At 45.4% G+C, this 22,946-nt stretch overlaps 1 protein-coding gene across 2 annotated transcripts; it reads left to right on the top strand.

Moving 5' to 3' along the window:
* Positions 1-8,894: 8,894 nt before the first annotated feature.
* On the top strand, positions 8,895-21,206 carry LOC118773785 (zinc finger protein 665-like). Of its 2 annotated transcripts, none has more exons than XM_036522877.1 (8): positions 8,895-9,171; positions 10,219-10,421; positions 11,314-11,409; positions 11,555-11,647; positions 12,227-12,350; positions 13,426-14,221; positions 14,314-14,372; positions 19,155-21,206. In XM_036522877.1, the coding sequence occupies exons 1-8, from the start codon at positions 9,135-9,137 to the stop codon at positions 20,681-20,683; spliced, it is 2,937 nt and encodes a 978-aa protein (XP_036378770.1). In that variant the 5' UTR covers positions 8,895-9,134; the 3' UTR covers positions 20,684-21,206. The 2 variants fall into 2 exon arrangements, with proteins under 2 accessions (XP_036378770.1, XP_036378771.1); XM_036522878.1 differs by lacking the exon at positions 19,155-21,206 and adding an exon at positions 15,708-15,969.
* Positions 21,207-22,946: the final 1,740 nt, after the last annotated feature.

The raw sequence follows: 22,946 nt of genomic DNA, 5'->3' as shown, positions 1-22,946 counted from the left end.
AAGCTAATTAGCATCACAGGTATTTAGCTAACACAGAGGCTGCCGGTACTTATAGTGTGCTCATAGTCTACATCATCAGTGTGCATCTAGTTGGCGTTGCGGCATCTTCGCGCAGGACACGGTTAAGTGTATCGCTTTCATAATTGTTGATAATTGTCAGCTGTAGTTGTAATTGACTTCGTGTTTGCAGCGACCAGTTTCGTTCTATTGTGGTGTTAATCATCGACTAGTATCACCTGTGCTCAGCTGTAACCAGCTGTTTGTACTTTGTTCGTTTGATCAAGCTAATTAGCATCACAGGTATTTAGCTAACACAGAGGCTGCCTCGTCGCCATTTCCTCACCAACTTTGCCAGCAGTTCTTCCAGCGTTTTCTCTCCTCTCCTCTAGTCATCATGTGCCGCCTTCCTATCCTCATCCACTCTTCCTCTCGTTCCAGGAGATACAACTTCCGCAAACGCAACCTGACTAACCTGGTTTATCCCCCTCTGTCCTCCTCCGAGGTGCTCTCAGTGGTGGGTGGACTATGGAACTGCCGGTCATCGGTTCAGAAGGCTGAATTCATCACAGCTTACGCTGAGACCATGTCGCTCCAATTCCTGGCACTCACCGAGACCTGGATTTCCCCGGACAACACCGCCACCCCCGCTGCCCTATCGTCCTCATACTCCTTCACTCACACTCCACGGGTCTCAGGCAGAGGAGGTGGCACAGGGTTGCTTATCTCCCCATCCTGGAGATACTCTCCTCTGCCCCTCCATACTCTCTCTATTTACTCATTTGAATTCCATGCCATATCTGTGTCTCATCCTCTAAACCTCATGATTGTTGTTTATCGCCCCCCAGGTCCCCTCGGCTTCTTCATTGATGAGCTCGACACTCTTCTGAGCTCCCTCCCTGATGACACCCCACTGACTCTACTGGGAGACTTCAATATTCCATCTGCAACCTCTGCAATGGCCAGCATAATCTCCCTCCTCCAGTCCTTCGCCCTCAACCTCTCACCATCACCTGCGACCCACAAGGCCGGCAACCAGCTCGACTTCGTGTTCACCAGGAGCTGCGCCACAACCCACCTCACGGTGACTCCCCTCCACGTATCAGACCACTACTTCATATCATTCTCCCTCACTATCCCCTCCACCCTCAACCCCCCTACTGATCCCCCCACCTTCACTTTCAGAAGAAACTTCCACACCCTCTCACACTCTGCATTCTCCTCTACTGTTCTCTTCCCTCCCTCCCCTTCCCTCCTTCTCCATCATGCCTGCTGAATCTGCTACATCAGTCCTCAACACATGTCTGTCTCAATCTTTAGATGCTCTCTGCCCTACTGTCTCCAGGCCATCGCGACCATCACCCTCATGCCCATGGCTGACTGACTCCCTCCGCTCCGACAGGACTGCGCTGCGAGCTGCTGAGAGGAAGTGGAGGAAATCCAGATCCTCCGTGGACCTGGCTGCCTATCACTCTCTGCTAACAGCATTTACAACCGCAACATCATCAGCTAAGTCCTCTTTCTTCCAATCCAAAATCAATGCCAATATAACTAACCCACGAAAACTTTTCTCCACCTTCTCCACCCTCCTCACCCCCCCTCCTCCTCCCTCCCCCTCCCTCCTCTCTGCCAATGATTTCAGGGTTTACTTCGAGGAAAAGGTGACCAGCATCCGGGACTCCTTCTCTCCCTCAACAACACTCTTGACCACCACGGGCAACTGCATCAACCAGCTGTCTTCCTTCATGCCGCTCCAACTCATCACAGACCACCATGCCACAACCTGCCCTCTGGACCCCATCCTCTCTACCCTGCTCCAATCCATATCTGGTGAGATTGCCCCATTTCTTTCCTCATTTATCAACTCCTCACTAACCTCTGGCACTGTCCCCACAGACTTCAAGAAAGCTCTGGTCACACCACTCAAGAAACCATCCACCGACCCATCCGACGTTACAAACTACCGACCGGTATCTCTTCTCTCATTTCTATCTAAAACCTTGGAACGTGCAGTACTTAACCAACTCTCCCCTTTTCTTCTCAGGAACAACCTCTTGGACCCCCATCAGTCAGGTTTCAGAGCTGGACACAACAGAAACTGCACTCCTGGCCGTGACAGAGGCTCGCCACACTGCTAGAGCCTCCGGCTTGTCATCTGTCCTCATCCTCCTCGACCTCTCTGCTGCTTTCGACACAGTCAACCACCAGACACTATTATCAAAGCTGTCTGAGATGGGCATCTCTGGAACTGCCCTCTCCTGGTTCACGTCCTACCTGACTGGTAGATCCTCCCAGATCTACTGGAAAGGCTCCACCTCTGCACCCACCCCCCTCACTACAGGAGTTCCACAGGGTTCAGTACTGGGACCCCTACTCTTCTCAATTTATATTAACTCTCTTGGCTCAGTTATCAAATCGCATGGCTTCTCCTATCACTGCTATGCTGCCGACATCCAACTCTTTTTCTCTTTCCCTCCCTCTACCCCCCCAGGTCAACGAAAGAATCTCTGCATGCCTGGCTGACATCTCCAAATGGATGACATCCCACCACCTGAAGCTGAACCTCAGTAAAACGGAACTGCTCTTCATCCCAGCTGGCCCTTCCCCCCCCCTGCATGACCTCTCCATCACCGTCAATGGCACCACAATGCCATCCTCTCAGTCAAAGAGCTTGGGCATCATCCTCGACAGTAACCTGGACTTCAAGGAGTACATTGCTCGCACGTCACGGGCCTGCCGATTCCTCCTCCACAACATCAGGAGGATTCGTCCATTCCTGACAACATACGCGACGCAGCTCCTTATCCAGGCCACAGTTCTCCCTCGACTGGACTACTGCAACGCTCTCCTTGCAGGCCTCCCAGCATGCACCACCCAGCCTCTCCAGCTCATCCAGAATGCAGCTGCCCGACTGATCTTCAACCTCCCCAAATTCTCCCATGTTACTCCCCTGCTGAAATCCCTCCACTGGCTTCCTGTCGCTGCCAGGATCAGATTCAAGACCTTGACCCTCGCCTTCTCTGCAATCAACAGGACAGCCCCTGCCTACCTCCAAGAACTCATCCAGCCCTACACACCAGCCCAACCCCTGCGGTCAGCAGCAACTGGATGCCTTGCTCCCTGCATGGTCAAGGCAGGAGGTGCTCGTTCTGCCAAACATCGGCGTTTAACCTACATCGCTCCCTAGTGGTGGAATGAACTCCCGGTCTCGCTACAGACAGCTTCTTCACCCCAGTCCTTCAGACGGGGCCTGAAGACGCACCTCTTCAGACTACCTGGACTGACCCAGCACACAATTGCTGCCCCCCGCCCATCAGTGCTGTCGTAAATTGCTATGCTTTTTAAATTGTGCTTTTAAATTCTCTTGTTGCCGCCTTTACCCTGACGCTCATTGCGCCGTTTGAAGTTGTCGAAGTCCGTCGTTTGAAAGTGTATCGTATTAGTTGCCCTACACGCTGTAGTTGTACAAATCTGATAGTACTGTGTCCTCAAACAGACGCTGCTCTCAGCTGAGAACTGTCTCATTGTGGAACTGTACACATCCTGTCCCCGTACTGTCACTATACTTGCTGTATGCACTTTTGTAAGTCGCTTTGGATAAAAGCGTCTGCTAAATGAATAAATGTAAATGTGAGGAGGGCTAAGAACATCATGAAGGACATTACACACCCTGGACACCATCTGCTTAAGCTCCTCACATCAGGCAGGCGCTTCAGAACAATCCGCACACACACAAATAGACTGAAAAAAAAGTTTCTTCCCCAAAAGCTGTGACACTATTGAACTCAGATATCTCATCAGTCTGACAAGACTGATGTGCTGCTATCATTGGAGTATGTGCAATATTGACCTCATTTCAAACCACTGATTATGTGCAGTATTTCTACATCAACCACACATGCCATTGAACACTCCAATACACCCTCACTTCATATTTGTCACCACACCTTTACTGCACCTTTACTGCACCTTTGCTGCTGACGCCTTTGCACCCTTGTTAGTTGTGTTTTATTGTTAATTGTATTTTGATATTTTATGTTGCTTTTTTTTGTAAATATGTGAGGACTTAAATATAAATGCATAAAATTCTTGAATCTTGAATCTTGAAGGTCAGCAGAGCAAAATGGAGCCATTTAAATGGAAACATCAGCTGTGAATGTGGGACAGACCAACAAACCATGGACCACCTCCTGACATGCCCTCTGCTGACCTCTGCCACACAACTGACCTAGCAGAATATAACAATGTTGGGAAGAACTGCGAGCACTTATGGATGGACTTCATATAGACTACTCTGCTACTGGACACGATAAGAAGCCGCCGCCTCTGGGGGAGGCCAAATCTTCTGCAAAGAGATGGCATCCACCCCATGTGGGAGGGTACAGCTCTTATCTGTATCAATACAGCATATAGTATGAGTCTAAGCAGGGCCCAGGAAGCAGGCTTACTGTCCTACACAGATGTCTGCTGCTTCCCTGAGCTGCTGCTGAGGTCTCGCTCCAATGAGACAGTGTCCATTTCCCAATCTTCCAAAAACAGCTTCTCGAAGGTGCCATTCAGGGGCATTTCTTACTTTGAAGCTGATAATTTAATCAAAATTAGATCCTGAATCCACATGTAATACATGCAGCTAAATGGATCTAAACACTGGATTAATCAATACAGGATCAGTGACTCTTAAGGCAGAGCAGGTAAATGAAATAATTCACCAGGTCAGCATCCTTGCCTGTGCTGGTCTCTGCTGATATAATCTACATGCACACAGCTGCCTGTGCTGTAACCCCTCTCACTGCATCCTATCCCAGCATCCTCAGCACTGACTCCACACACATCACTGATCTCTGGCAGCAGGTCGGCTGGCCATTGCAAGGACAGAGCAGCGTTTCCCTTTTTATTTGCAAAGCTCTTCTACAAAAATTACCATATTACCCCACATCCTTTAAGTATAGAACAACTGATCACTAAACTGCATCACAGGAGTGCCTAGCTCGAAATATTCCTCATACCGCCACTGAATGAAGGAAAACTGCTTTCAGCTTCTAAGCTCCTCTTAAAACAAACAATTTACAAAGTGCACCGAATCTATACAGTCATTCCATTCGCACAGTTTAGGGCAAAAAACTGAGCATATGACAGAGAAATGTGACTGTTTCTCAGAATGTTCATATTCTTTTTTTTACACTTTTTTCTGCTATTTTTCTTTTCTTTCTTTTTGTGTTTAATTCTGTATATATTTTTGCATTATTGGTAGTGTCTGTAGACGCTGCCTGTATTGCTGCAATCCTTGCTGGACACCATGCTCAGCTTTATGCAGGGGGAGCCGCAGGTATCTGACCCACCAGCAGGGTGCGCTGATGTGCAATGGTGCAGACCCCTGGCTGAGCTGTCCTCCCCTATATTCTTTGAGGAAACAGTCAGTTTTGTTCCACTGCGAGAGGTTCCTGCCACCGTCAGCTGATGGGCTGCAATCGTACGCTGGCCGTGACGCTCACCTTGCACTTCAACATGCTTTCACACCTGAGCCACCCAGGAGCCCCCGGCCCGGGGCTTTCGTTTTTTGATTCACTCTGGAAAATCCACTATGCTACATGTACGGCACTTTAGGGCAATTAATTCACGTATACTATAACATATGGCATTTGATGGACTGATTTGTTGATGAATAGGTGTCATTCCTAAATGGAGAGTAGAAGCTAAATGAATTCTTCAGGTCATGCTGCTGGCCATTAAAACTGATGGCTTTACCACAAAACCAGCAGCAGTAGAACATAAGAACCATATGTGAGACCGAAGTGGATTGAAGATTGCATTACATATTTTCCTAATTTCTGTGGCATGAAGCAGCTTCATAGAAGAATAAAAATTTGTTTAATTAGTGTGGTTGCCAGAAGGGCAAGCACACTACTACTCTTATGAACATTATTATTATTTATTCTTATTCTACCTCTAACTGCGCCTAAACCATTTGCTGAAGACCCGCACTCTTTTGTTACAAACTTTTTAAACTGCCGTATCTCTGTGAATTCTAGCTCTACGCAAATAAATTACACATCAAAACACAGGTACACTTGTGCAGAATCTCACAATGTCTTCACATTCCTTTCACACAGAGGGAGTGGGGAGGGAGACTCGAATAGCGCGTATGCTCAGTAATGCACACAGGCAGCCACACATCGCATTTTCTTCAGAAAATGCACACAAATCTCATTGTAACAGTTATCATTACTTTATTAAATACTTTCATGAGATTACAAAATAACCTCTTTCAGAAGTAAGACAAATACATAATGGAGAAATTGGAAACTTTGGCTGCAACTTGAAGCAAGCCTTGAAATGGCATTCTCCCTCAATGACTCAGTAACTGACAATTCTACCAGTAGAGGGCAGACAGTACAGTATGTTACAAGCTTAGTCAGGGTCAGTGGACACATGGAGAGGTGAGCTGGCATCCCCAGCAGGTCCAGGTGTGATGCAGGGGGGTTTCGTCTCCTTACCTGTTTGAGGTCTGGTACTGGCAGCAGCTGCTCCAGTCTGAAGAGGAACTCCGAACCCAGCATCTGCAGAGCTGAGTCATAACTGGGACCCAGCTGCAAGGAGAGAGAGAGACAGAGAGAGAGATAGGGAGGGAATGAATGGCCCTTTAATAATGAGGTAATGTTTACTACCAGAACTCTGCAGTGAAACCTGCCCCACTTTACATGGACTTGAGTGTCAGACCTGGAGGAAGTGCTCTCTCTCAGCTGGGTCTTTCAGCAGGGTTTGGACCAGCTCCACAAAATCAGCTTCTGACGCCTCCACCTTCACATCAGAGCTCTGCAACACAGCACAGTGGTCACACACACAGCTAACACACTGTACAGTGTAGGGGTCCTTCTGGGTCATCAGCCTGCCAGTTACATATTCTGCATTTCCCATAGTATCAGTCTCGGTTCCAGAGACACTGATAATGGGCCAGTAACACTTCCCCTTCCTCCCATTCCTGCCCCTGTAGTGGTCAGGCTGTGTGCTGGAGGAACCATCGCTGGCTACAAACTCTGTCAGCATACTGGATCATTGGCTCATTCCATCTCAAATCAACAAATGCCAATTCTCTTTTCTCTCAGATTCACTACAAAGTGTGAGAAAATATTCTTGTCACCTAGAATATGTGTCAAATTAGCTGTGTTTTTTAATGAGCTAACTCGTTGGCCAACACTTTGGCAGAGAAAAAAAGTGGAAATTCCCTCTCTGTCCCCTAATGGCAACAAAAGATTCAACTTTAGTAGCAGATTAGACCTTAATTAATCAGATCTTATTTAATAGCTAAGCGAATAGCCCCAATTTTTATTTTCATCCGGATGTAGAAGCACAGAGACCACTCTACAAGCACAGCAAAAACTCGTTAGTTTCTAGAGCAATTGCGCAATCGAGCAGAGCAATCAAGCCTGCTCTGGCTACATTCTGGAGTAGCTGCAGTTAGTTGGCCATGAAATCAGAACAATCAGCACATAATGTATTACAGTAGTCTAGTATTGAGATATCAAGAGCATGGGCATGAAACTATTCAGCATAAGATGACTAATATGGATAATTTTTCTGATGTACAACAGAAGCTACCATGAGCTACTTTGTGGTTGCTTCCATATAAACATTAAACAAAAGATCATCTCTTAAAATATTCTGGAGAATTACAGTGAGTGAATGCGTATGAGTGTGTCTGTTACAAATGTATTATCAAGACAAATACATGTTAAATTACACAGTAATTTGACAGAAATGTCAGTATGTCATTCAATGTAATGAAATACTGTCACTGTAACACTAATATTTCATATTAACATACAAAAACTCTGTTTCATTGACTTGTTAATAAGAGAAAACCCATCTGATGAAATAAAAAACATTTCCTTGGAGGCAGGCCATGAGGTGTGCAAGATGTGAGTACATTAACTTTAATGTAAATAATATAGGGCTGATGTGAGTACGTTAACTTTAATGTAAATAATATAGGGCTGATGCGAGTACATTAACTTTAATGTAAATAATATAGGGCTGATGCGAGTACATTAACTTTAATGTAAATAATATAGGGCTGATGCGAGTACATTAACTTTAATGTAAATAATATAGGGCTGATGCGAGTACATTAACTTTAATGTAAATAATATAGGGCTGATGTGAGCCAACACAATTCCTCGAAGAAATCCAACAGCCATGTTGATGTTTTCTGTGTGAATTCAAAGAGTAACGCTGGATTTAACCAGAGCTGGAGCGGGTGGAGTCCATCAGAGGTCAGTGCTGGGACCTCTGCTGCTTTTATTTAAACGACATTGACAGCAAAATATTTAAAATAGCTGAGGGGAAGCTAGCAGTTTTCTGCAAAAATAATTCAAGAAGATTTATTAAACGATATCTAGAACTGGGCAGCCACCTGGAAAATTAAGTTTAACATTGCCAAATGTAAAGATGGGCACATTTACATTTACATTAATTTATTTAGCAGACGCTTTTATCCAAAGCGACTTACAAAAGTGCATACAGCAAGTATAGCGACAGTACGGGGACAGGATGTGTACAGTTCCACAATGAGACAGTTCTCAGCTGAGAGCAAGGTCTGTTTGAGGACACAGTACTATCAGATTTGTACACCTTCAGCGTATAGGGCAACTAATATGATACACATAACAGGGTTATATATGGAAAGTGGAAAACTTGAGTATATGTGACCTGAAAAGGACTTGGCTGTAATAGTTGGCAGGTCTTTCATCAGAAAGTTGTAAAAATGGCAAAACATAACGTGAGGATAAGCAGCAAAAATACTGATTGCGAATCTCTGGCCTCCTGCACAGTAGGTGGCGATAGGCAGGTCTGAATCTGTCACAATCCGCACTGTTAATTCACTGAAGAAGCAGGAGACGCAGACGGTGCAAATCTGCGAGAACCAATGCAGAGGCAACCACAACAGAATTTCTTACTTAAATGCACTTTTACAAACGGATGGCGTTTGTAAGCGCAGGCAGCGAAACGCACAGACGTAACCGGCCTCTCGGAGAATCAGCCCGGTACATCAGCCCGTAGGTGCTGCGAACCAGTTGCAGATTTGATCGCCAATTCGCTCTCACGCTGCGTTTTTAGCGACTGTTCGAGGAATCGTTGCGATGGAAACAGAGGTTTCACCAAGAAAGGAAATCAGAGGTTTGTATGTCTTTCTCGTCATTAGAGAGGCATCGTGAGAATGACATAATCAGGACAGGGCAACCTACACATACGTGTTGACGGACGTAAAAACCGTTTCTGTCACCCTCCCCAGCCACGGGCGAGGCCTGCTGTGTCCCCTTCTCACAAATAGCGCACACTGCATTCGGTGCGAAAGTATTGCGATCCGTCACCTGGAGAGGTGGATCTGCGGCCGAATGATCGCGGTTTGTGCCGGAAAGCATCTCAGCCTGCAGCATCTCGGAATGCTGCGAATGCTTCTCTAATGAAAGAAGCAGTCGTTCAAAACCAGATTGCAACACCTATTAAACAAAGCCAACGTACAATATTAAATTATCCTATAATAAATAATAAAATAGATTGAATTTTATTTCAGTTAATGTCGTTGAGACGTCGTAAAACGAGTCTGGGAGTGACAGCAGCGTGCTCGTATAGAGTAGGTTTAAATGAGTGCAATAAACGGTTGTAACATACGCACATTAGTGCGCTGACGGTTAGATGTGTACTCAGACCAGTTATTAAACTAAAACGCTGACATCTGATTTTTGGTTGGTTTATTGAGATGTTTCTGTCGGTTTACTCTGGCCCTTCGCTGACTGAGCCGGTGAATCTCCCGCTGCTTCTGAATGCGCAGCATTTTGTGCGGACTTTATCCTGATTTAGCGGAGGGTTTTCCCTGGAGGTACAGACACAGCAAAGTGAAAAAACCGTGCGACTGTTGAATCTTGAAATGTAGCTGGTGTTTCACCCATTTTAATGTTTCCACAGATCCACTGGTTGGCTCTTTACAAGCCATATAACTTACACAATGAAATGTTAAAAACAAGAATTCATATAGCTGTTATTATTTGCAACATGGACCAAACACCTTGAAGGCAATATTGAGTATGTAACTAAAGCTGGCAGCTGGGGGCAAACAAGCTGTGGAACCAGGAACAAGTGCTGGTAACTGAAGTCAGTGCTGCTTTAGATGTGTCGGAGGTGCTCCTGTTTGTGTGCAGATTCCTTATGTTCTCTCTGTTGCAGATCCCTCTCTTCCTCTCTCCTCCCTGCGCCTTTTGGTTCCCCCTCTACGACTGTTCTCTGCAGCCATGTGGCAAGTGGTGCAGCAGCGAGACATAATGCATTATGGGAAACTGGAGGAGTTTGTGACTTTGGTGACAGAGGCAGTCCCAGAGCTGCTGAGTTACAGACAGAGGAGCCAGCTGATTCTGGCACTGCGAGCGAGGGTGAGAGAAGGGGCTGATAATGAAAAGTGTGATTTTTGTTTTTCCATTCAGGAGAACTACATGGAAAACAGAATTTATGTTAAATGATACGTTTCAGTTCATCCTGCAAATACTGAGTAAAAGTGTCACACAGTGAAAGTATAAGTGGTTTCATAGCAGAGATGACAGCGAGTGGTGGCAGAAATTTGGAAGATATTTTCATCACATTTTGTTTGCCAGGTGAAGTAATTTCATATGTGATGGTCAGTTAGGCACGCAGTAATAAAATACCTTTGACATGAAAATCGGTATGGTTTGCATTGCAAGGTGCAGGTATTATACCCACGTTTTCTTTTGCTCTAACTGAAAATGATGTTTTATTTTAGGTTGAACTGTAAATAGATTCTTCAGGTATAGCAGCATATCAGTGTCTGTGTTTACTGTCACCGTGATTTCAACCCTCTGTGTATATTGTTCCCTCAGATCTGGAAATATTAAGATTTGTGTTACATTTATAGCAAAAGAATCTCAAAAAAGGTTTGGTATACATAATCAAAACTTCAGATGTATCCATGTGAATGATAGAAATGAAGGAATATTTTGTCACAGTTTGTAGTGAATCTGAGAGTGAAGAGCATTGGCATTGGTTGATTTGAGATGGAATGAGCCAATGATCCAGTATGTTGACACAGAGTTTGTAGCCAGCGCTAGTTCCTCCAGCACACAGCCTGACCACTACAGGAGCAGGAATGGGAGGAAGGGGAAGTGTTACTGGCCCATTATCAGTGTCTCTGGAACCGAGACTGATACTGTGGGAAATGCAGAATATGTAACTGGCAGGCTGATGAATCAAATAGACCCCTACACTGTACAGTGTGTTAGCTGTGTGTGTGACCGCTGTGCTGTGTTACAGGGCTCTGATGTGAAGGTGGAGGTGTCAGAAGCTGATTTTGTGGAGCTGGTCCAAACCCTGCTGAAAGACCCAGCTGAGAGAGAGCACTTCCTCCAGGTCTGACACTCGAGTCCATGTAGTGGGGCAGGGTTCGCTGCAGAGTTCTGGTAGTAAACATCTCATTGTTAAAGGGTCATTCATTCATTCTCTCTCTCTCCCTCCCTCTCTCCCTCTCTCCCTCTCTCCCTCTCTCTCCTTGCAGCTGGGTCCCAGTTATGACTCAGCTTTGAAGATGCTGGTATGGGAGTTCCTCTCCAGACTGGAGCAGCTGCTGCCAGTACCAGATCTCAAACAGGTAAGGAGACGAAACCCCACTGCATCACACCTGGACCTGCTGGGGATGCCAGCTCACCTCTCCATGGGTCCACTGACCCTGACTAAGCTTTTAACATACTGTACTGTCTGCCCTCTAGTGGTAGAATTGTCAGTTACTGAGATTTCATTGAGTCATTGAGGGAGAATGCCATTTCAAGTCTTGCTTCAAGTATCAGATCAAATATCTAATTTTTCTATTATGATTTTGTTTCCTTTGTGTTTCTTTGTACATAATAAAAAAATCATACTGATTCTGAAACCACTTTCTCCAGTGAAGCTACTTCATGCCACAGAAATTGGAAATGTTGTTTATGCTGTAAGTGGTGAAAACAGCCACTGGTTGCATGTGTTTGATGGGGGATGACATTGGTCTCACAACCAAGCATAAGTGCCAATTAGCTGTGGTGAGGCAAGCCTGGTATACAGACGGCCGTTCCAAAATATAACTGCATAAGGAGGGCATGGGGGGGCATTTTAAAAAAGGCTGAAAAACTGGAAAAAGAATTTATCAGAGTTGTGGCCCTGTAAATGAAATATCTAACACTCCTCTCTCCCTCAGACTGTGTCATGGCTCGGTGCTGCCCCCTCTGTCCTGGAGGAGTGTGTGCAATCTGTCTCTGACCCACAGCAGCTTAAAACCCTACTCCAGCACCACAGATGTCCTGGTCACTGGGATAGGAATGGTAGGCCTCTGTTAGAGGATGCATATAAACCACTCCAGTTCCAGACCTGGCTCTGTGATGCACAAACAGTTTAATGTGTGGAAGCAGGAAAGTGCTCACTTACAGCCTGAGCCACAGCTTTGTGTGACTTAAAGGACTCCTTCCCTGCTTTTACAACATACTCTTAACTGTGAAGATGCAGATCCAGATAATTTAAAGTACTGAAAGTGAAATTGTTTATGTCAGCTAACTGATATCTAGGCTATTACATCAGTTTTTAATCACATTGAAAATACACAAAGTCAGTAGAATTGTAGAAGTAGAAGAACAATAATACTAGCTTATTAAAGACTAAAAAGTAGTTAAATACTAAAGATGAGTTTAAGACTAAAATGAATGATTTAAAAGAGCCTTAAGACACTGAAGATCTGCTCTCAGTACTTATCAGTCTTGATTTGATACTTTTACTTTAGACTACAGGCCAGTAACAAGCAAACACTTGGTGAATGGAGTATTTCCATTTTTATTCTTAGTTCTTATGTTCCTACAAATCCTGAGACATTCTTATTTTTAAGAATTTAATATCAGCACGCTGTTTGGCTTCATCTTTGCCTGTACGTCACTCCCCTCGCATTGATTTACTCATTTAGTAGTGTCCTGATCAGCAAAAAGAGGGCAGAACATGTGAGTGAACAGGAGAGCTGCTGTGGCTCTACGGCTGGATGCTGTGTAATGGCGCCTCCTGCTGGTTGTGGAGTGGAAGCTTTGGTACTGTCTCTGCTCTTTGCCTAACCTTTTTCACTTTTGTAAGTTGCTCTGGATACGAGAATCCGCTACATGACTAAATGCAATCATAAATGCTTCCATGTGACACAGCATACTTCTCAGTTCCATGTAGCTGAATTGTGAACCATTCAAGAGAAATGTGCAGAAGCAGGAAGAGGGTTATTTTAAAGAATGCCTTTATCTTGCTTTTTTTCCTGTGGATGTGTTCTTTCAGGTAATGACAAGTACTCTTTAAAATCAGTTTCTATGAGAATTGAAGAGAGATAAGTACAAAAGGTATCTATTAATTCTCTCTCTCTCTCTCTCTCAGTCTCTGAAGCTCTTCCCTCCATGGAAAACTCTGTGCTGCCTTCCCTCCCTCCATTTGGAAAAGTGGTGAATTCAGCAGAACTGACTGACTCTGATAGCCAATCAGAATCTGCGGTTGGTTCTAAGTACTTTTCAAGTCCTGCATCTTCAGGTGAAGAAATGACAGATACTTTGATTGACAGCAGAGATTACACGGTAGTGGAGCTGGGATCAGGTCTAAACAGAAGTAAAGATATAGAGGAGAGGATGGAGAGGAAGACTGGATATGGGATGAGTAGGGAGGAGATAGACATACTATCCAACATAAAGGAGGAGGAAGAGGAAGGTGAGGACAGGCAGAGTGAGGAGATGGAGAAGGAGGATGGTGTGGGAGATGAAGAGGACAAGAGATTTTGGAGGGAGGGCCAAAAAGAGGGGGATGAACAGAGGGAGAGAGATGAAACTGATCCAGCCCTCCAAACTGACAGAGAGCTGAAGAATGAAGGAAAATCAGACTGCAGCCAACAGGAAGGGGAGGGCCTTTCACCTCAGGTCACTTCCTGTCTTCTCAAACAACCTAGAGTGCTGATTCGCCGACTTGAGGTCACAGAGATGTCAGTTCCTGTATCATCACTTCCTCATCCTGTGGTCAGTAATGGGAACCAGGGAGTGAGATCTCCATGGAAACAGGATGAGTTTACTCCAGTGATGGAAGAGGGCTCACTGAGGCAGAAGGAACAAGTCATGACCCAGAAGGAGGAGATGATTGACAGCTTGGAGAACCCCCTGAAAGAGCCTCCAGATTCATCAGAGCCAGAGTAAGAGTGAAGGGGGAGATGAAGTCAGTGTCTCTTCCTCCTCATTGTGATCGGTGTTGCCACAGTAATGTGCCTTTATTCATGTTTTGCAGGATCTGTGCTGAACCCTCCTTTGAATCTTCTGTCATCCCCCTCAGTAAAGGAAACACAGGTGAGAAAAGCTTTCCAAGTAGTTTCTCTATGCAAGTGTTTGCTGATCTAAAATGACGTCCAGTCTGCCAGCTTGTGCACACACTGTGGCATTGTCTCTGAGAAGAACGTAGCTCTTTGGTATGTGTGAGAAGAATGAGGAATGCCACTGTGGTAGCTTCAGTCCCACCAGGCCCTGGGAGTCAAGGTGTGGTCTAAATCCTTGGGTTTTGATTGCATTCTGGAAAGAGGACAGCAAGCTTGCTATTGTGGGCAGCCCATTCCAGCAGTGTGGGGTGTAAAAAGGTAACATGCAGAAGGTGAGTGACCTTTTCCAGGAACCTGAGTTTGAGGAGCGGAGTGGCCGGGCATGAGTGTAGGGTGTGATTGTGGGCTGTCTGTGCGGCAGTACAGTTTCTATTACTGCTCAGTCAGCTAGAACCAGAATTTTGAATTTTATCCAAGTCATGTCCGGTAACCAGGGTAGAGAGGTGGGGAGAGGTGTGACAGGGTTTTATATTTGTTGATCAGTGAAGCGGCTGCATTCTGAATAAAGCGGAGAGTTCTGATTGGAAATTGGCAGGAAGCCACACAGCAGAGAGATGCAGTGATCCAGTCTGGAGAGCACAGTGGACGAGGAGAAAGAAAGAGGTGGAATTTTCAGATGTTCTAGAGCAGAAGTCTGCCGCTCTGTGTCACCATGCCTGTGAGGGACAGGTTAGTATCCACAACCAGCCCCAGGTTTGTGACACACTGGCATGATGAGAGGTCATGCACTGGATACGAGCCAGCATGAAAAGAAGTTCCATTTGGATGAGGTTATCAGCAGATGTAACGTTATGTAATATCAGTGTTGTATAGTACAGAATACAGATGTGTCTTCTAGTTATCTAGATAACCAACTTCCTGCCTCAACATGATGCCACTGTAACCTGTTGAGACAAACTAAGCTGATATGACCGGGGGTTTTTTTGTTTGTTTGTTTTTTTGCAGTAGCAATGTCTGTGTCCCTGGAGGAAATGGTCAGTGTGTCATATGAGGAGGCAAACAAGCTAAGGCCAGTTATAGACACAGATACAGACAGTGACAGCACAGATGGAGAGAGCGACAGAGAGGAAGAACCAGAAGTAGGGAGGGCTGATCCCAGCTCAGAGAGAGAGGATGAGGAGACAGCATTGGAGAGTGTAGGGAGAGAGGAATTTGAAGTGGACGCAGGTAGAGTGAATAATGTGTTAATGATTGAGGAGTTGTATAGCAATTGATATTACAAAGTATAATGAGTGTTGAGTGGATACATTTCACAGCAGTAGTCGCAGTGGATAATACAGACACACACACAAATGTTGTATTTTTTAAGTTTCCCATGATGGGGCTGAGGATGACACAGTTGGAAGAAAGCGCAAGAATAAAAGTAATTGGAAGAAGTGTGTGTAGAAAAGGAGAAGAATGATGGGACAGCCCTACACTGGGAGGAGCAAGAAGGAAGAGGTTACCAGAGCGCGCCGGGTGATGGGACCGAGATGCCAGTCAGCTGCATGTGTGAAGTCCTCCAAGCACTGCAGTAAAATTGGAGAGGCAGAGAGAGAGAAGATTTTTAAATGCTTTTGGGAGAACATGAACTGGGAAGAGAAAAGAATGTATGTGTGTGGTTTGGTAGATGTCACCCCAGTACAGAGGAGAAGGGGGTCTGAAAATTCAAGAAGGTCATCTACTCTACACCTGCTGCTGCTTCGAGGCTGGCAACTTGCCAGATAAAGAGTGGCAGGACCACTTTCTTAAAAAGGAAAAGGCCCGTGCGGCAAAAGTGCAGGATTAAAATGATGCGAATGACAAGACTATGGTTGTCTGCACGACGATCTGTAAGCCCATAGTCCTCTGCCTCAGATTGAAAGCTTCGGCTCTTTACTACAGGACAAAACTTGCTGTCCACAATTTTACAGCTGATGCGGGAGCACACCTCCAGTTTTCCGAGGCTATGTGAAATGCTTCAGGGGGAAAAACACCACTCATATGCCATATCTAATCAATGTTGATGTCACACCAACAGCACTATGCTGCTTCCATGTGGTAGACAGAAACACATGGCTACAAAGATAAAGAGTGAAAACATATGCTATGTGTTTTTCAAAGCTAATAGGAAAGTAAACCAACATACAGATACAAGTGATATTTTTCTGCCCCGGAAGCATTTCACTGAACTTTGGAGGTGTGCTCCCGCATCAGGTATGACTAAAGGGAAAAAACATGCGGGAAGAAACCTAACGCCACGTACTGGGGATAGCTGCACTAAAAATAGCTATTCAATATATTGCGACTGCTATATCACCGAGCCCTACCACATACACACACACACACACACACAAAATGACCGATAAATTGTTAATGTTCATTGTGTGGTTGCTATTGTTAGAGCAGCATCACTTACTTTTATGATGGACTACCTGTTTTTTTATATCTGTGTGTTATTAATCTATTAATTTTTTATTTGTATGGCATTTATTCATTTATTGTTGGTATACCATTATTATTTATTGAATGTACATTTTCAAAACATGACTGTGTCTGTCCAATGCATGTAATCAACTATCTAGTGATTACATGCATTGCATGCAAGTGACACTACAATACCTGTGAGTATTGTGTTAGAAAATATTTTAACTAGTATTGTTCTTAATAGTCTTGCGTTCATTTTGTACACCCTCCAGTAGGCTGCAGTATTGAGCCAGAATTGTTGGTAGAATTGTTATGTGGAGACAGTCTCTGGTTGTTTACAACGCAAGAGCTGCAATACAAGGCTAAATAAAGAACTGGTTGTTTGAATAAGTACAGTGTTTTCTTTACTCAAGAAACACAAAGTCTATAAAGGCTAATGTTTTATGTGTTTGAGCCCTGAGACATGTGAGAGTGGAGAAGAGTGCAGGCAAAACACAGTAGGTTGGAGTGCAGTTTAGTCTAGCATTTGCCGTCTAATATAACATGAGATTTTGGCCAAATGTATTCAACGACAGGAAAACTGAGCACGCACAAAGCTAATGTAAACTTTGTAACCTGTAAGTTGATGGTAACGTAATGCAATGCACTTACTGCGTCAGTGCGACCATTCTAATCGATGAAGAACAAAACGCATATCTTGACATTCGCTGGTCAAAAACCTCGTAACTCCATTTGAGCTTGATTTTGGTAAAATATAAATAATATAATGACACATGCAAGTATCTGACCATATATAAAGACACAACACCAACTTTGACGATGCGGTGTTCAGTTATTTTAAACACACAGGGTTTTTTCATTTCCTGAAAAGTAACGGTTTTGGACATACAAGGTTTCCACTCAGCATTGACGATATAATTGTCAACTGTAACAAAGGCTACATATAGATCCTGGGGGATTAGGACCCAAGACATGGAGGAAGCTCTAGCAAGGCTGAGAGCATTTGTAGCAGAGCGGATCTCTCACTTTGAAACCAGAATAGTTAGGATCAATTAGGAGATGTTGAGCCAGGAGATGAAATGACAGCTTGCATGTAAGCCTGTTCCAGGAGAAACAATGGATGAGGGACCAGTGATCTCTGGACCAGTGAGGGGTACAGGACTGGTTTCTTAAGTCATGGATTGAATAGTGCCTGGTTTACACGGACATTTGCATTTAGTCATTTGGCAGATGCTTTGATCCAGATCAACTTACAAGTGAGGCAGAGTACAACACAAGCAAAAGGCCATATAAGGAGTCAACAATATTAGAAGAGCTGCATGACCAAGTTTCAATGTAACAGGACCACCAGACGCTGTTTGTTAGCAGAGCGTAGTGGTCAGGAAGGAACATAAGCTTGTAGTAGTGCGTTCAGATAGGGAGGTGCAGCTTTGTTGGATGTTCTGAATGCAAGAATCAAGGCCTTGAACTTGGCATGGGCGGCTACTGGGAGCCAGTGGAATGAGACAAAGAGAGGTGTAATGTGGGCAGTCTTTGGTTGATTGAAGATCTGACACCCTGCCGCGCTCTGTATCAGCTGTAGAGGCTTAACGGTAGATGCCGGAAGGCCGGTCAAGAGAACTTTGCAGTAGTCAAGTCTTCAGATGACAAGAGCCTGGAGCTGTGCAGCATACTCGGAGAGGAAGGGCCTGGTTTTGGGTTGGACTGTGAAAGTAGACGTCAGTTTTGGAAATAGCCAAGAATGCTGGGAAAGCAGTTAAGTTGTTACTGGACCAGCTGTAGTGAGTGTGGTGGCATATATGGAGCCAACTTCAGATGTCTGTCACTCAGTTCTCAAACTAGGAAGCAAATTCATTAGCAACCACTTCATTAGTGGTAGGAGGTGGAGGATCGGTTAGGGAGAAAAAGGCTGAGAATGGGTCATTGGAAATCGGAAGCTGTTTTCAAGTAGGAAGACATAGCAAATGAGACCGCAGAGGGAAAAGCTGTGAAGATAGGAGTCTGCGTTTGCATGTATGTATATTCGTATAATATTACATTACAAATTCAGCATACTGTTTGCGGTAACTTTGGGTACTTGTGAATTCCTTTCTGTGTCAACTTAAGCAGCAGGTCATGGTTGTATTCATCTCACTTCAGGGTTCCTACAGGACTGTTTCTGTGGTGAGATGAGTCTACTGTGCAACTGCTAATTTGTTTTCTAGTATGAAGGGGAAAAAAAGCAAAAAACAAAGAATTAAATCACCATGACTGGGGTGTTTTTGCCACTGCTGATATTGTTCTTTACATGTTTCTGTTTCTTTCTGCTATATACCTTTGAATGTTCTACTAGTTTGATGTATTTATCAGAACCTTTATTCTCTCTCTTCAGCGCAGACAGCTGAGGTGGCGTCTCGGGTCTTTGCCTGCTCCCAGTGCCCATTCACTCACATGGAAGAAGTGAACCTTCAGCAGCACATTGAGAAGGTTCACCCAGAGGAGTACAGCAGGATTCTGGGATCTGGAGGAAATGGAGCAGAGAACCCACTGCCTCCCAGCAGCACCCCTCAGAACCCCACACCCCCTAAGACACTCCCCACCCCGACACAGGCCCACACATGCCCCCAGTGTGGGAGGAGTTTCAAATATGCATCCCGCCTTACAACACACCAACGAATTCACACAGGGGAGCGTCCATTCCACTGCACTCAGTGTGAGAAGACTTTCAAATTTCGTTTGCACCTTACAGCACACGAGCGAATTCATACAGGAGAGCGGCCCTATGTCTGCTCTCAATGTGGGAAGACCTTCAGATATCAGTCAGACCTGACAAAACACCAGAGAACCCATACAGGGGAGCGGCCATACCACTGCTCCCAGTGTGGGAAGAGCTTCATATCTTCATCAGACCTGACAACACACCAGCGGAGTCATATACGGGAGCGAGGGTTCCACTGCTCCCAGTGTGGGAAGACCTTCAGATCTGTACCAGACCTGAAAAAACATCAGCGAACCCATACAGGGGAGCGCCCATACCACTGCCCCCATTGTCCAAAGAGATTCAAAGCTGCAAAACACCTGACAGCACATCAGAGAACTCATACAGGGGAGCGGCCATATCTCTGCTCCGAGTGTGGAATGAGTTTTAGTCATTCAGGTTCTCTGACACTACACCAGCGAACCCATACAGGAGAGCGCCCATACCACTGCTCCCAGTGTGGGAAGAATTTCAGATGTGCGTCACTCCTGACAACACATCAGCGAAGCCATACAGGAGAGCGTCCCCATCAGTGCTCCCAGTGTGGGAAAACCTTCAGTCAGTCAAGTAATCTGACGGATCACCTGAGAATTCACACGGGAGAGCGTCCATACCACTGCTCCCAGTGTGGAAAGAGCTTCAGTCGATCAACTACTTTGAAGAAACATCAGCGAACTCATACAGGAGAGCGGCCTTACCACTGCTCTCAGTGTGGGAAGAGTTTCACTCGATCAAGTGTTCTTAAAAAACACCTGAGAATTCACACAGGGGAACGCCCATTCCGCTGCTCCCAGTGTGAGAAGAGCTTCACTCACATGAGCGGTTTGAGAGAGCACCAGCGAATTCATACAGGGGAGCATGTCTACCACTGCTCACATTGTGGGAAAAGCTTCATCTACCAATCTGACCTGACGCGACACGAGCGAATTCACACAGGAGAGCATCCCTACCACTGCTCCCAGTGTGGGAAGAGCTTCACCTATCAGTCAGCCTTAACACGACATCAGCGGATCCATACAGGAGAGCGGCCGTACCACTGCTCCCAGTGTGGGAAGCAGTTCAGTCGATCAAGTAATCTTAGACGACACCAGCAAATTCACACAGGGGAGTGCCAGTCTGCTGAGATCAGCACCGGAAGCGATTCAGTTGACCAGGTAGTCTAAAGTGACACTAGTAATCACAGAGGGCAGTGCTATTCCACTGCTCTCAGTGTGGAAAGACTCACCGAGAGATTTGACAGAACTCCAAGTCACAGAGAACTGTGATTGCGCTGTTCTAGTGTGGTAAGCTTTGAGCAATCTGGGAAAACGGCAGTGATCTCATGCAAGAGAGCACTCACTGCATGCTCAGGGCAGCTGATGTTCCATCAGTCATTTGAAACAGGGTGGCGTGGCGTTGAATTATAGTTCCTCATGCAGTAAATTTTTCCATTGATCCAAAAGAGTGATGGGGAAAATGAACCTTTTCAACACAGTGTGAACCATTTGAATCTGAAATAGATTCACTGTTTTGAGCCGCTTTAATCCTCAGCACCATGATGACATAATTTAGTTCATGGGAGTCATAGCAACTACTTCCCCTTCTGGAAGTGGAAGATGCCTTCTGCTTTATTCCATATAACTTGGATGTAGAGAGATGCCTAATAAGGACCATCATCAGTATGTGCTGAAATATGTTTGTTCTAGTTGCAAAACAGAATAATAATTAAGGATGATATTTAAGGTACAATATTGATACCCTACAATTACTGTATGTTTCCTTTGGGCTAAAACCATGGAAACCATTTCAATTAATAAACATTGATGGTTCACCAGTTTGAATGTTCCTTTTGGAGTACTCACTGATTAGTAACTACAGTTTCAACTCCAATTACTGTCCTCTTTGGAAGTGGGTGGGCAGAAATGGGGGGAAGATTAAAAAATGTTTCTTCAAACAGCAATTGAAAATGAAAGGTGTCCCTCCAATACTCATGCAAGGTGGTGCGACTTCTTTTCACACTACAAGCCCCATGGTGCACCAGGAGACAGACACCGAATGGAGGACAGGCGCATACCCCTGGCATCATCTGAGTGCTCTGAAGGCACTCATGCGAATCACAGGATGGTTGTGGTGTTACGAGCAAACCAGTGCTGACCTTCCCACCCCTGTCACAGGCAGAGTGAAACCGGGTCCTCAGTGCCTGAATCCCAGGCAGAGTGAAGCCGGGTCCTCAGTGCCTGAATCCCAGTGAAGCTGGGTCCTCAGTGCCTGAATCTCAGGCAGAGTGAAGCCGGGTCCTCAGTGCCTGAATCCCAGTGAAGCTGGGTCCTCAGTGCCTGAATCCCAGTGAAGCCGGGTCCTCAGTGCCTGAATCCGAGGCAAAGTGAAGCTGGGTCCTCAGTGCCTGAATCCCAGGCAGAGTGAAGCCGGGTCCTCAGTGCCCGAATCCGAGGCAGAGTGAAGCCGGGTCCTCAGTGCCCGAATCCGAGGCAGAGTGAAGCCGGGTCCTCAGTGCCCGAATCCGAGGCAGAGTGAAGCCGGGTCCTCAGTGCTCGAATCCCAGGCAGAGTGAAGCCGAGTCCTCAGTGCCTGAATCCCAGGCAGAGTGAAGCTGGGTCCTCAGTGCCTGAATCCCAGGCAGAGTGAAGCTGGGTCCTCAGTTCCTGAATCCCAGTGAAGCTGGGTCCTCAGTGCCTGAATCCCAGTGAAGCCGGGTCCTCAGTGCCTGAATCCGAGGCAGAGTGAAGCTGGGTCCTCAGTGCCTGAATCCCAGGCGTCCTCGGCAGCTGTGGAATAGCATCCCTAACCAGTGTATATATTACCTTTACACCACTTAACTACATGCACGGTTGGGAAATTGTTTGCACATGAGTGGGCAGTTCATGTAAGTGATGCTGGCATTAATGCATTGAAACAATAAATCATGCTAGTGACTATATGAAATTGTGACAATATTAAAATATCTGTTAGTATGATGGGAAATTGTTTATTGCAGCAATGGACTTCATAATTTAGCTGTCATGTCTGTTGGCTAACATAGACCTAGAGTTGTGTTAACAGTCTCGAGACGAGCCGTTTATTTAACTTCAGGTGAGCTAAGAGCTGTTGATACTGTACATTTAACTGTTTGGATTGCAGTGAGTCAGTAATATGTCACCTGCATGTACAACCTTGTGTCACATTCAGCATTCATTAAAAGCCTATTGCGACAGCCTTATTCAGCTGGGTTTGTTCATTTAATTGCAAACAGTGGCCTGCATTAAAAACCTGATAAGTCCTCCCTGCTTCCGAGATAAAGTAACAAACTACCAACGCTGTTATTCACTCCCAGGAAAGCTCAAACTGTCAGTGAAAGACTAGGCTGTGACCCTTAATGTGTAATAGAAGAAACTGTGAATTTGCAGATTAAATGTTAACATATTATGTAAATCTTACATGCACCTGACA

This window comes from Megalops cyprinoides, chromosome 2, assembly GCF_013368585.1.
Source record: "Megalops cyprinoides isolate fMegCyp1 chromosome 2, fMegCyp1.pri, whole genome shotgun sequence".
NCBI lineage: Eukaryota > Metazoa > Chordata > Actinopteri > Elopiformes > Megalopidae > Megalops > Megalops cyprinoides.
The sequence above is the reverse complement of the archived record's forward strand: the minus strand, read 5'-3'. Positions and strand labels throughout refer to the sequence as shown.

What these genes read in the sequence shown, in the direction of transcription:
- LOC118773785 (XM_036522877.1), top strand. Translation starts at nt 9,135, where the DNA reads ATGGAAACAGAGGTTTCACCAAGAAAGGAAATCAGAG. An exon ending in TTCTGGCACTGCGAGCGAGG is followed by an intron (nt 10,422 to 11,313) that starts GTGAGAGAAGGG and finishes GCTGTGTTACAG; the next exon opens with GGCTCTGATGTGAAGGTGGA. An exon ending in AGAGAGAGCACTTCCTCCAG is followed by an intron (nt 11,410 to 11,554) that starts GTCTGACACTCG and finishes CTCTCCTTGCAG; the next exon opens with CTGGGTCCCAGTTATGACTC.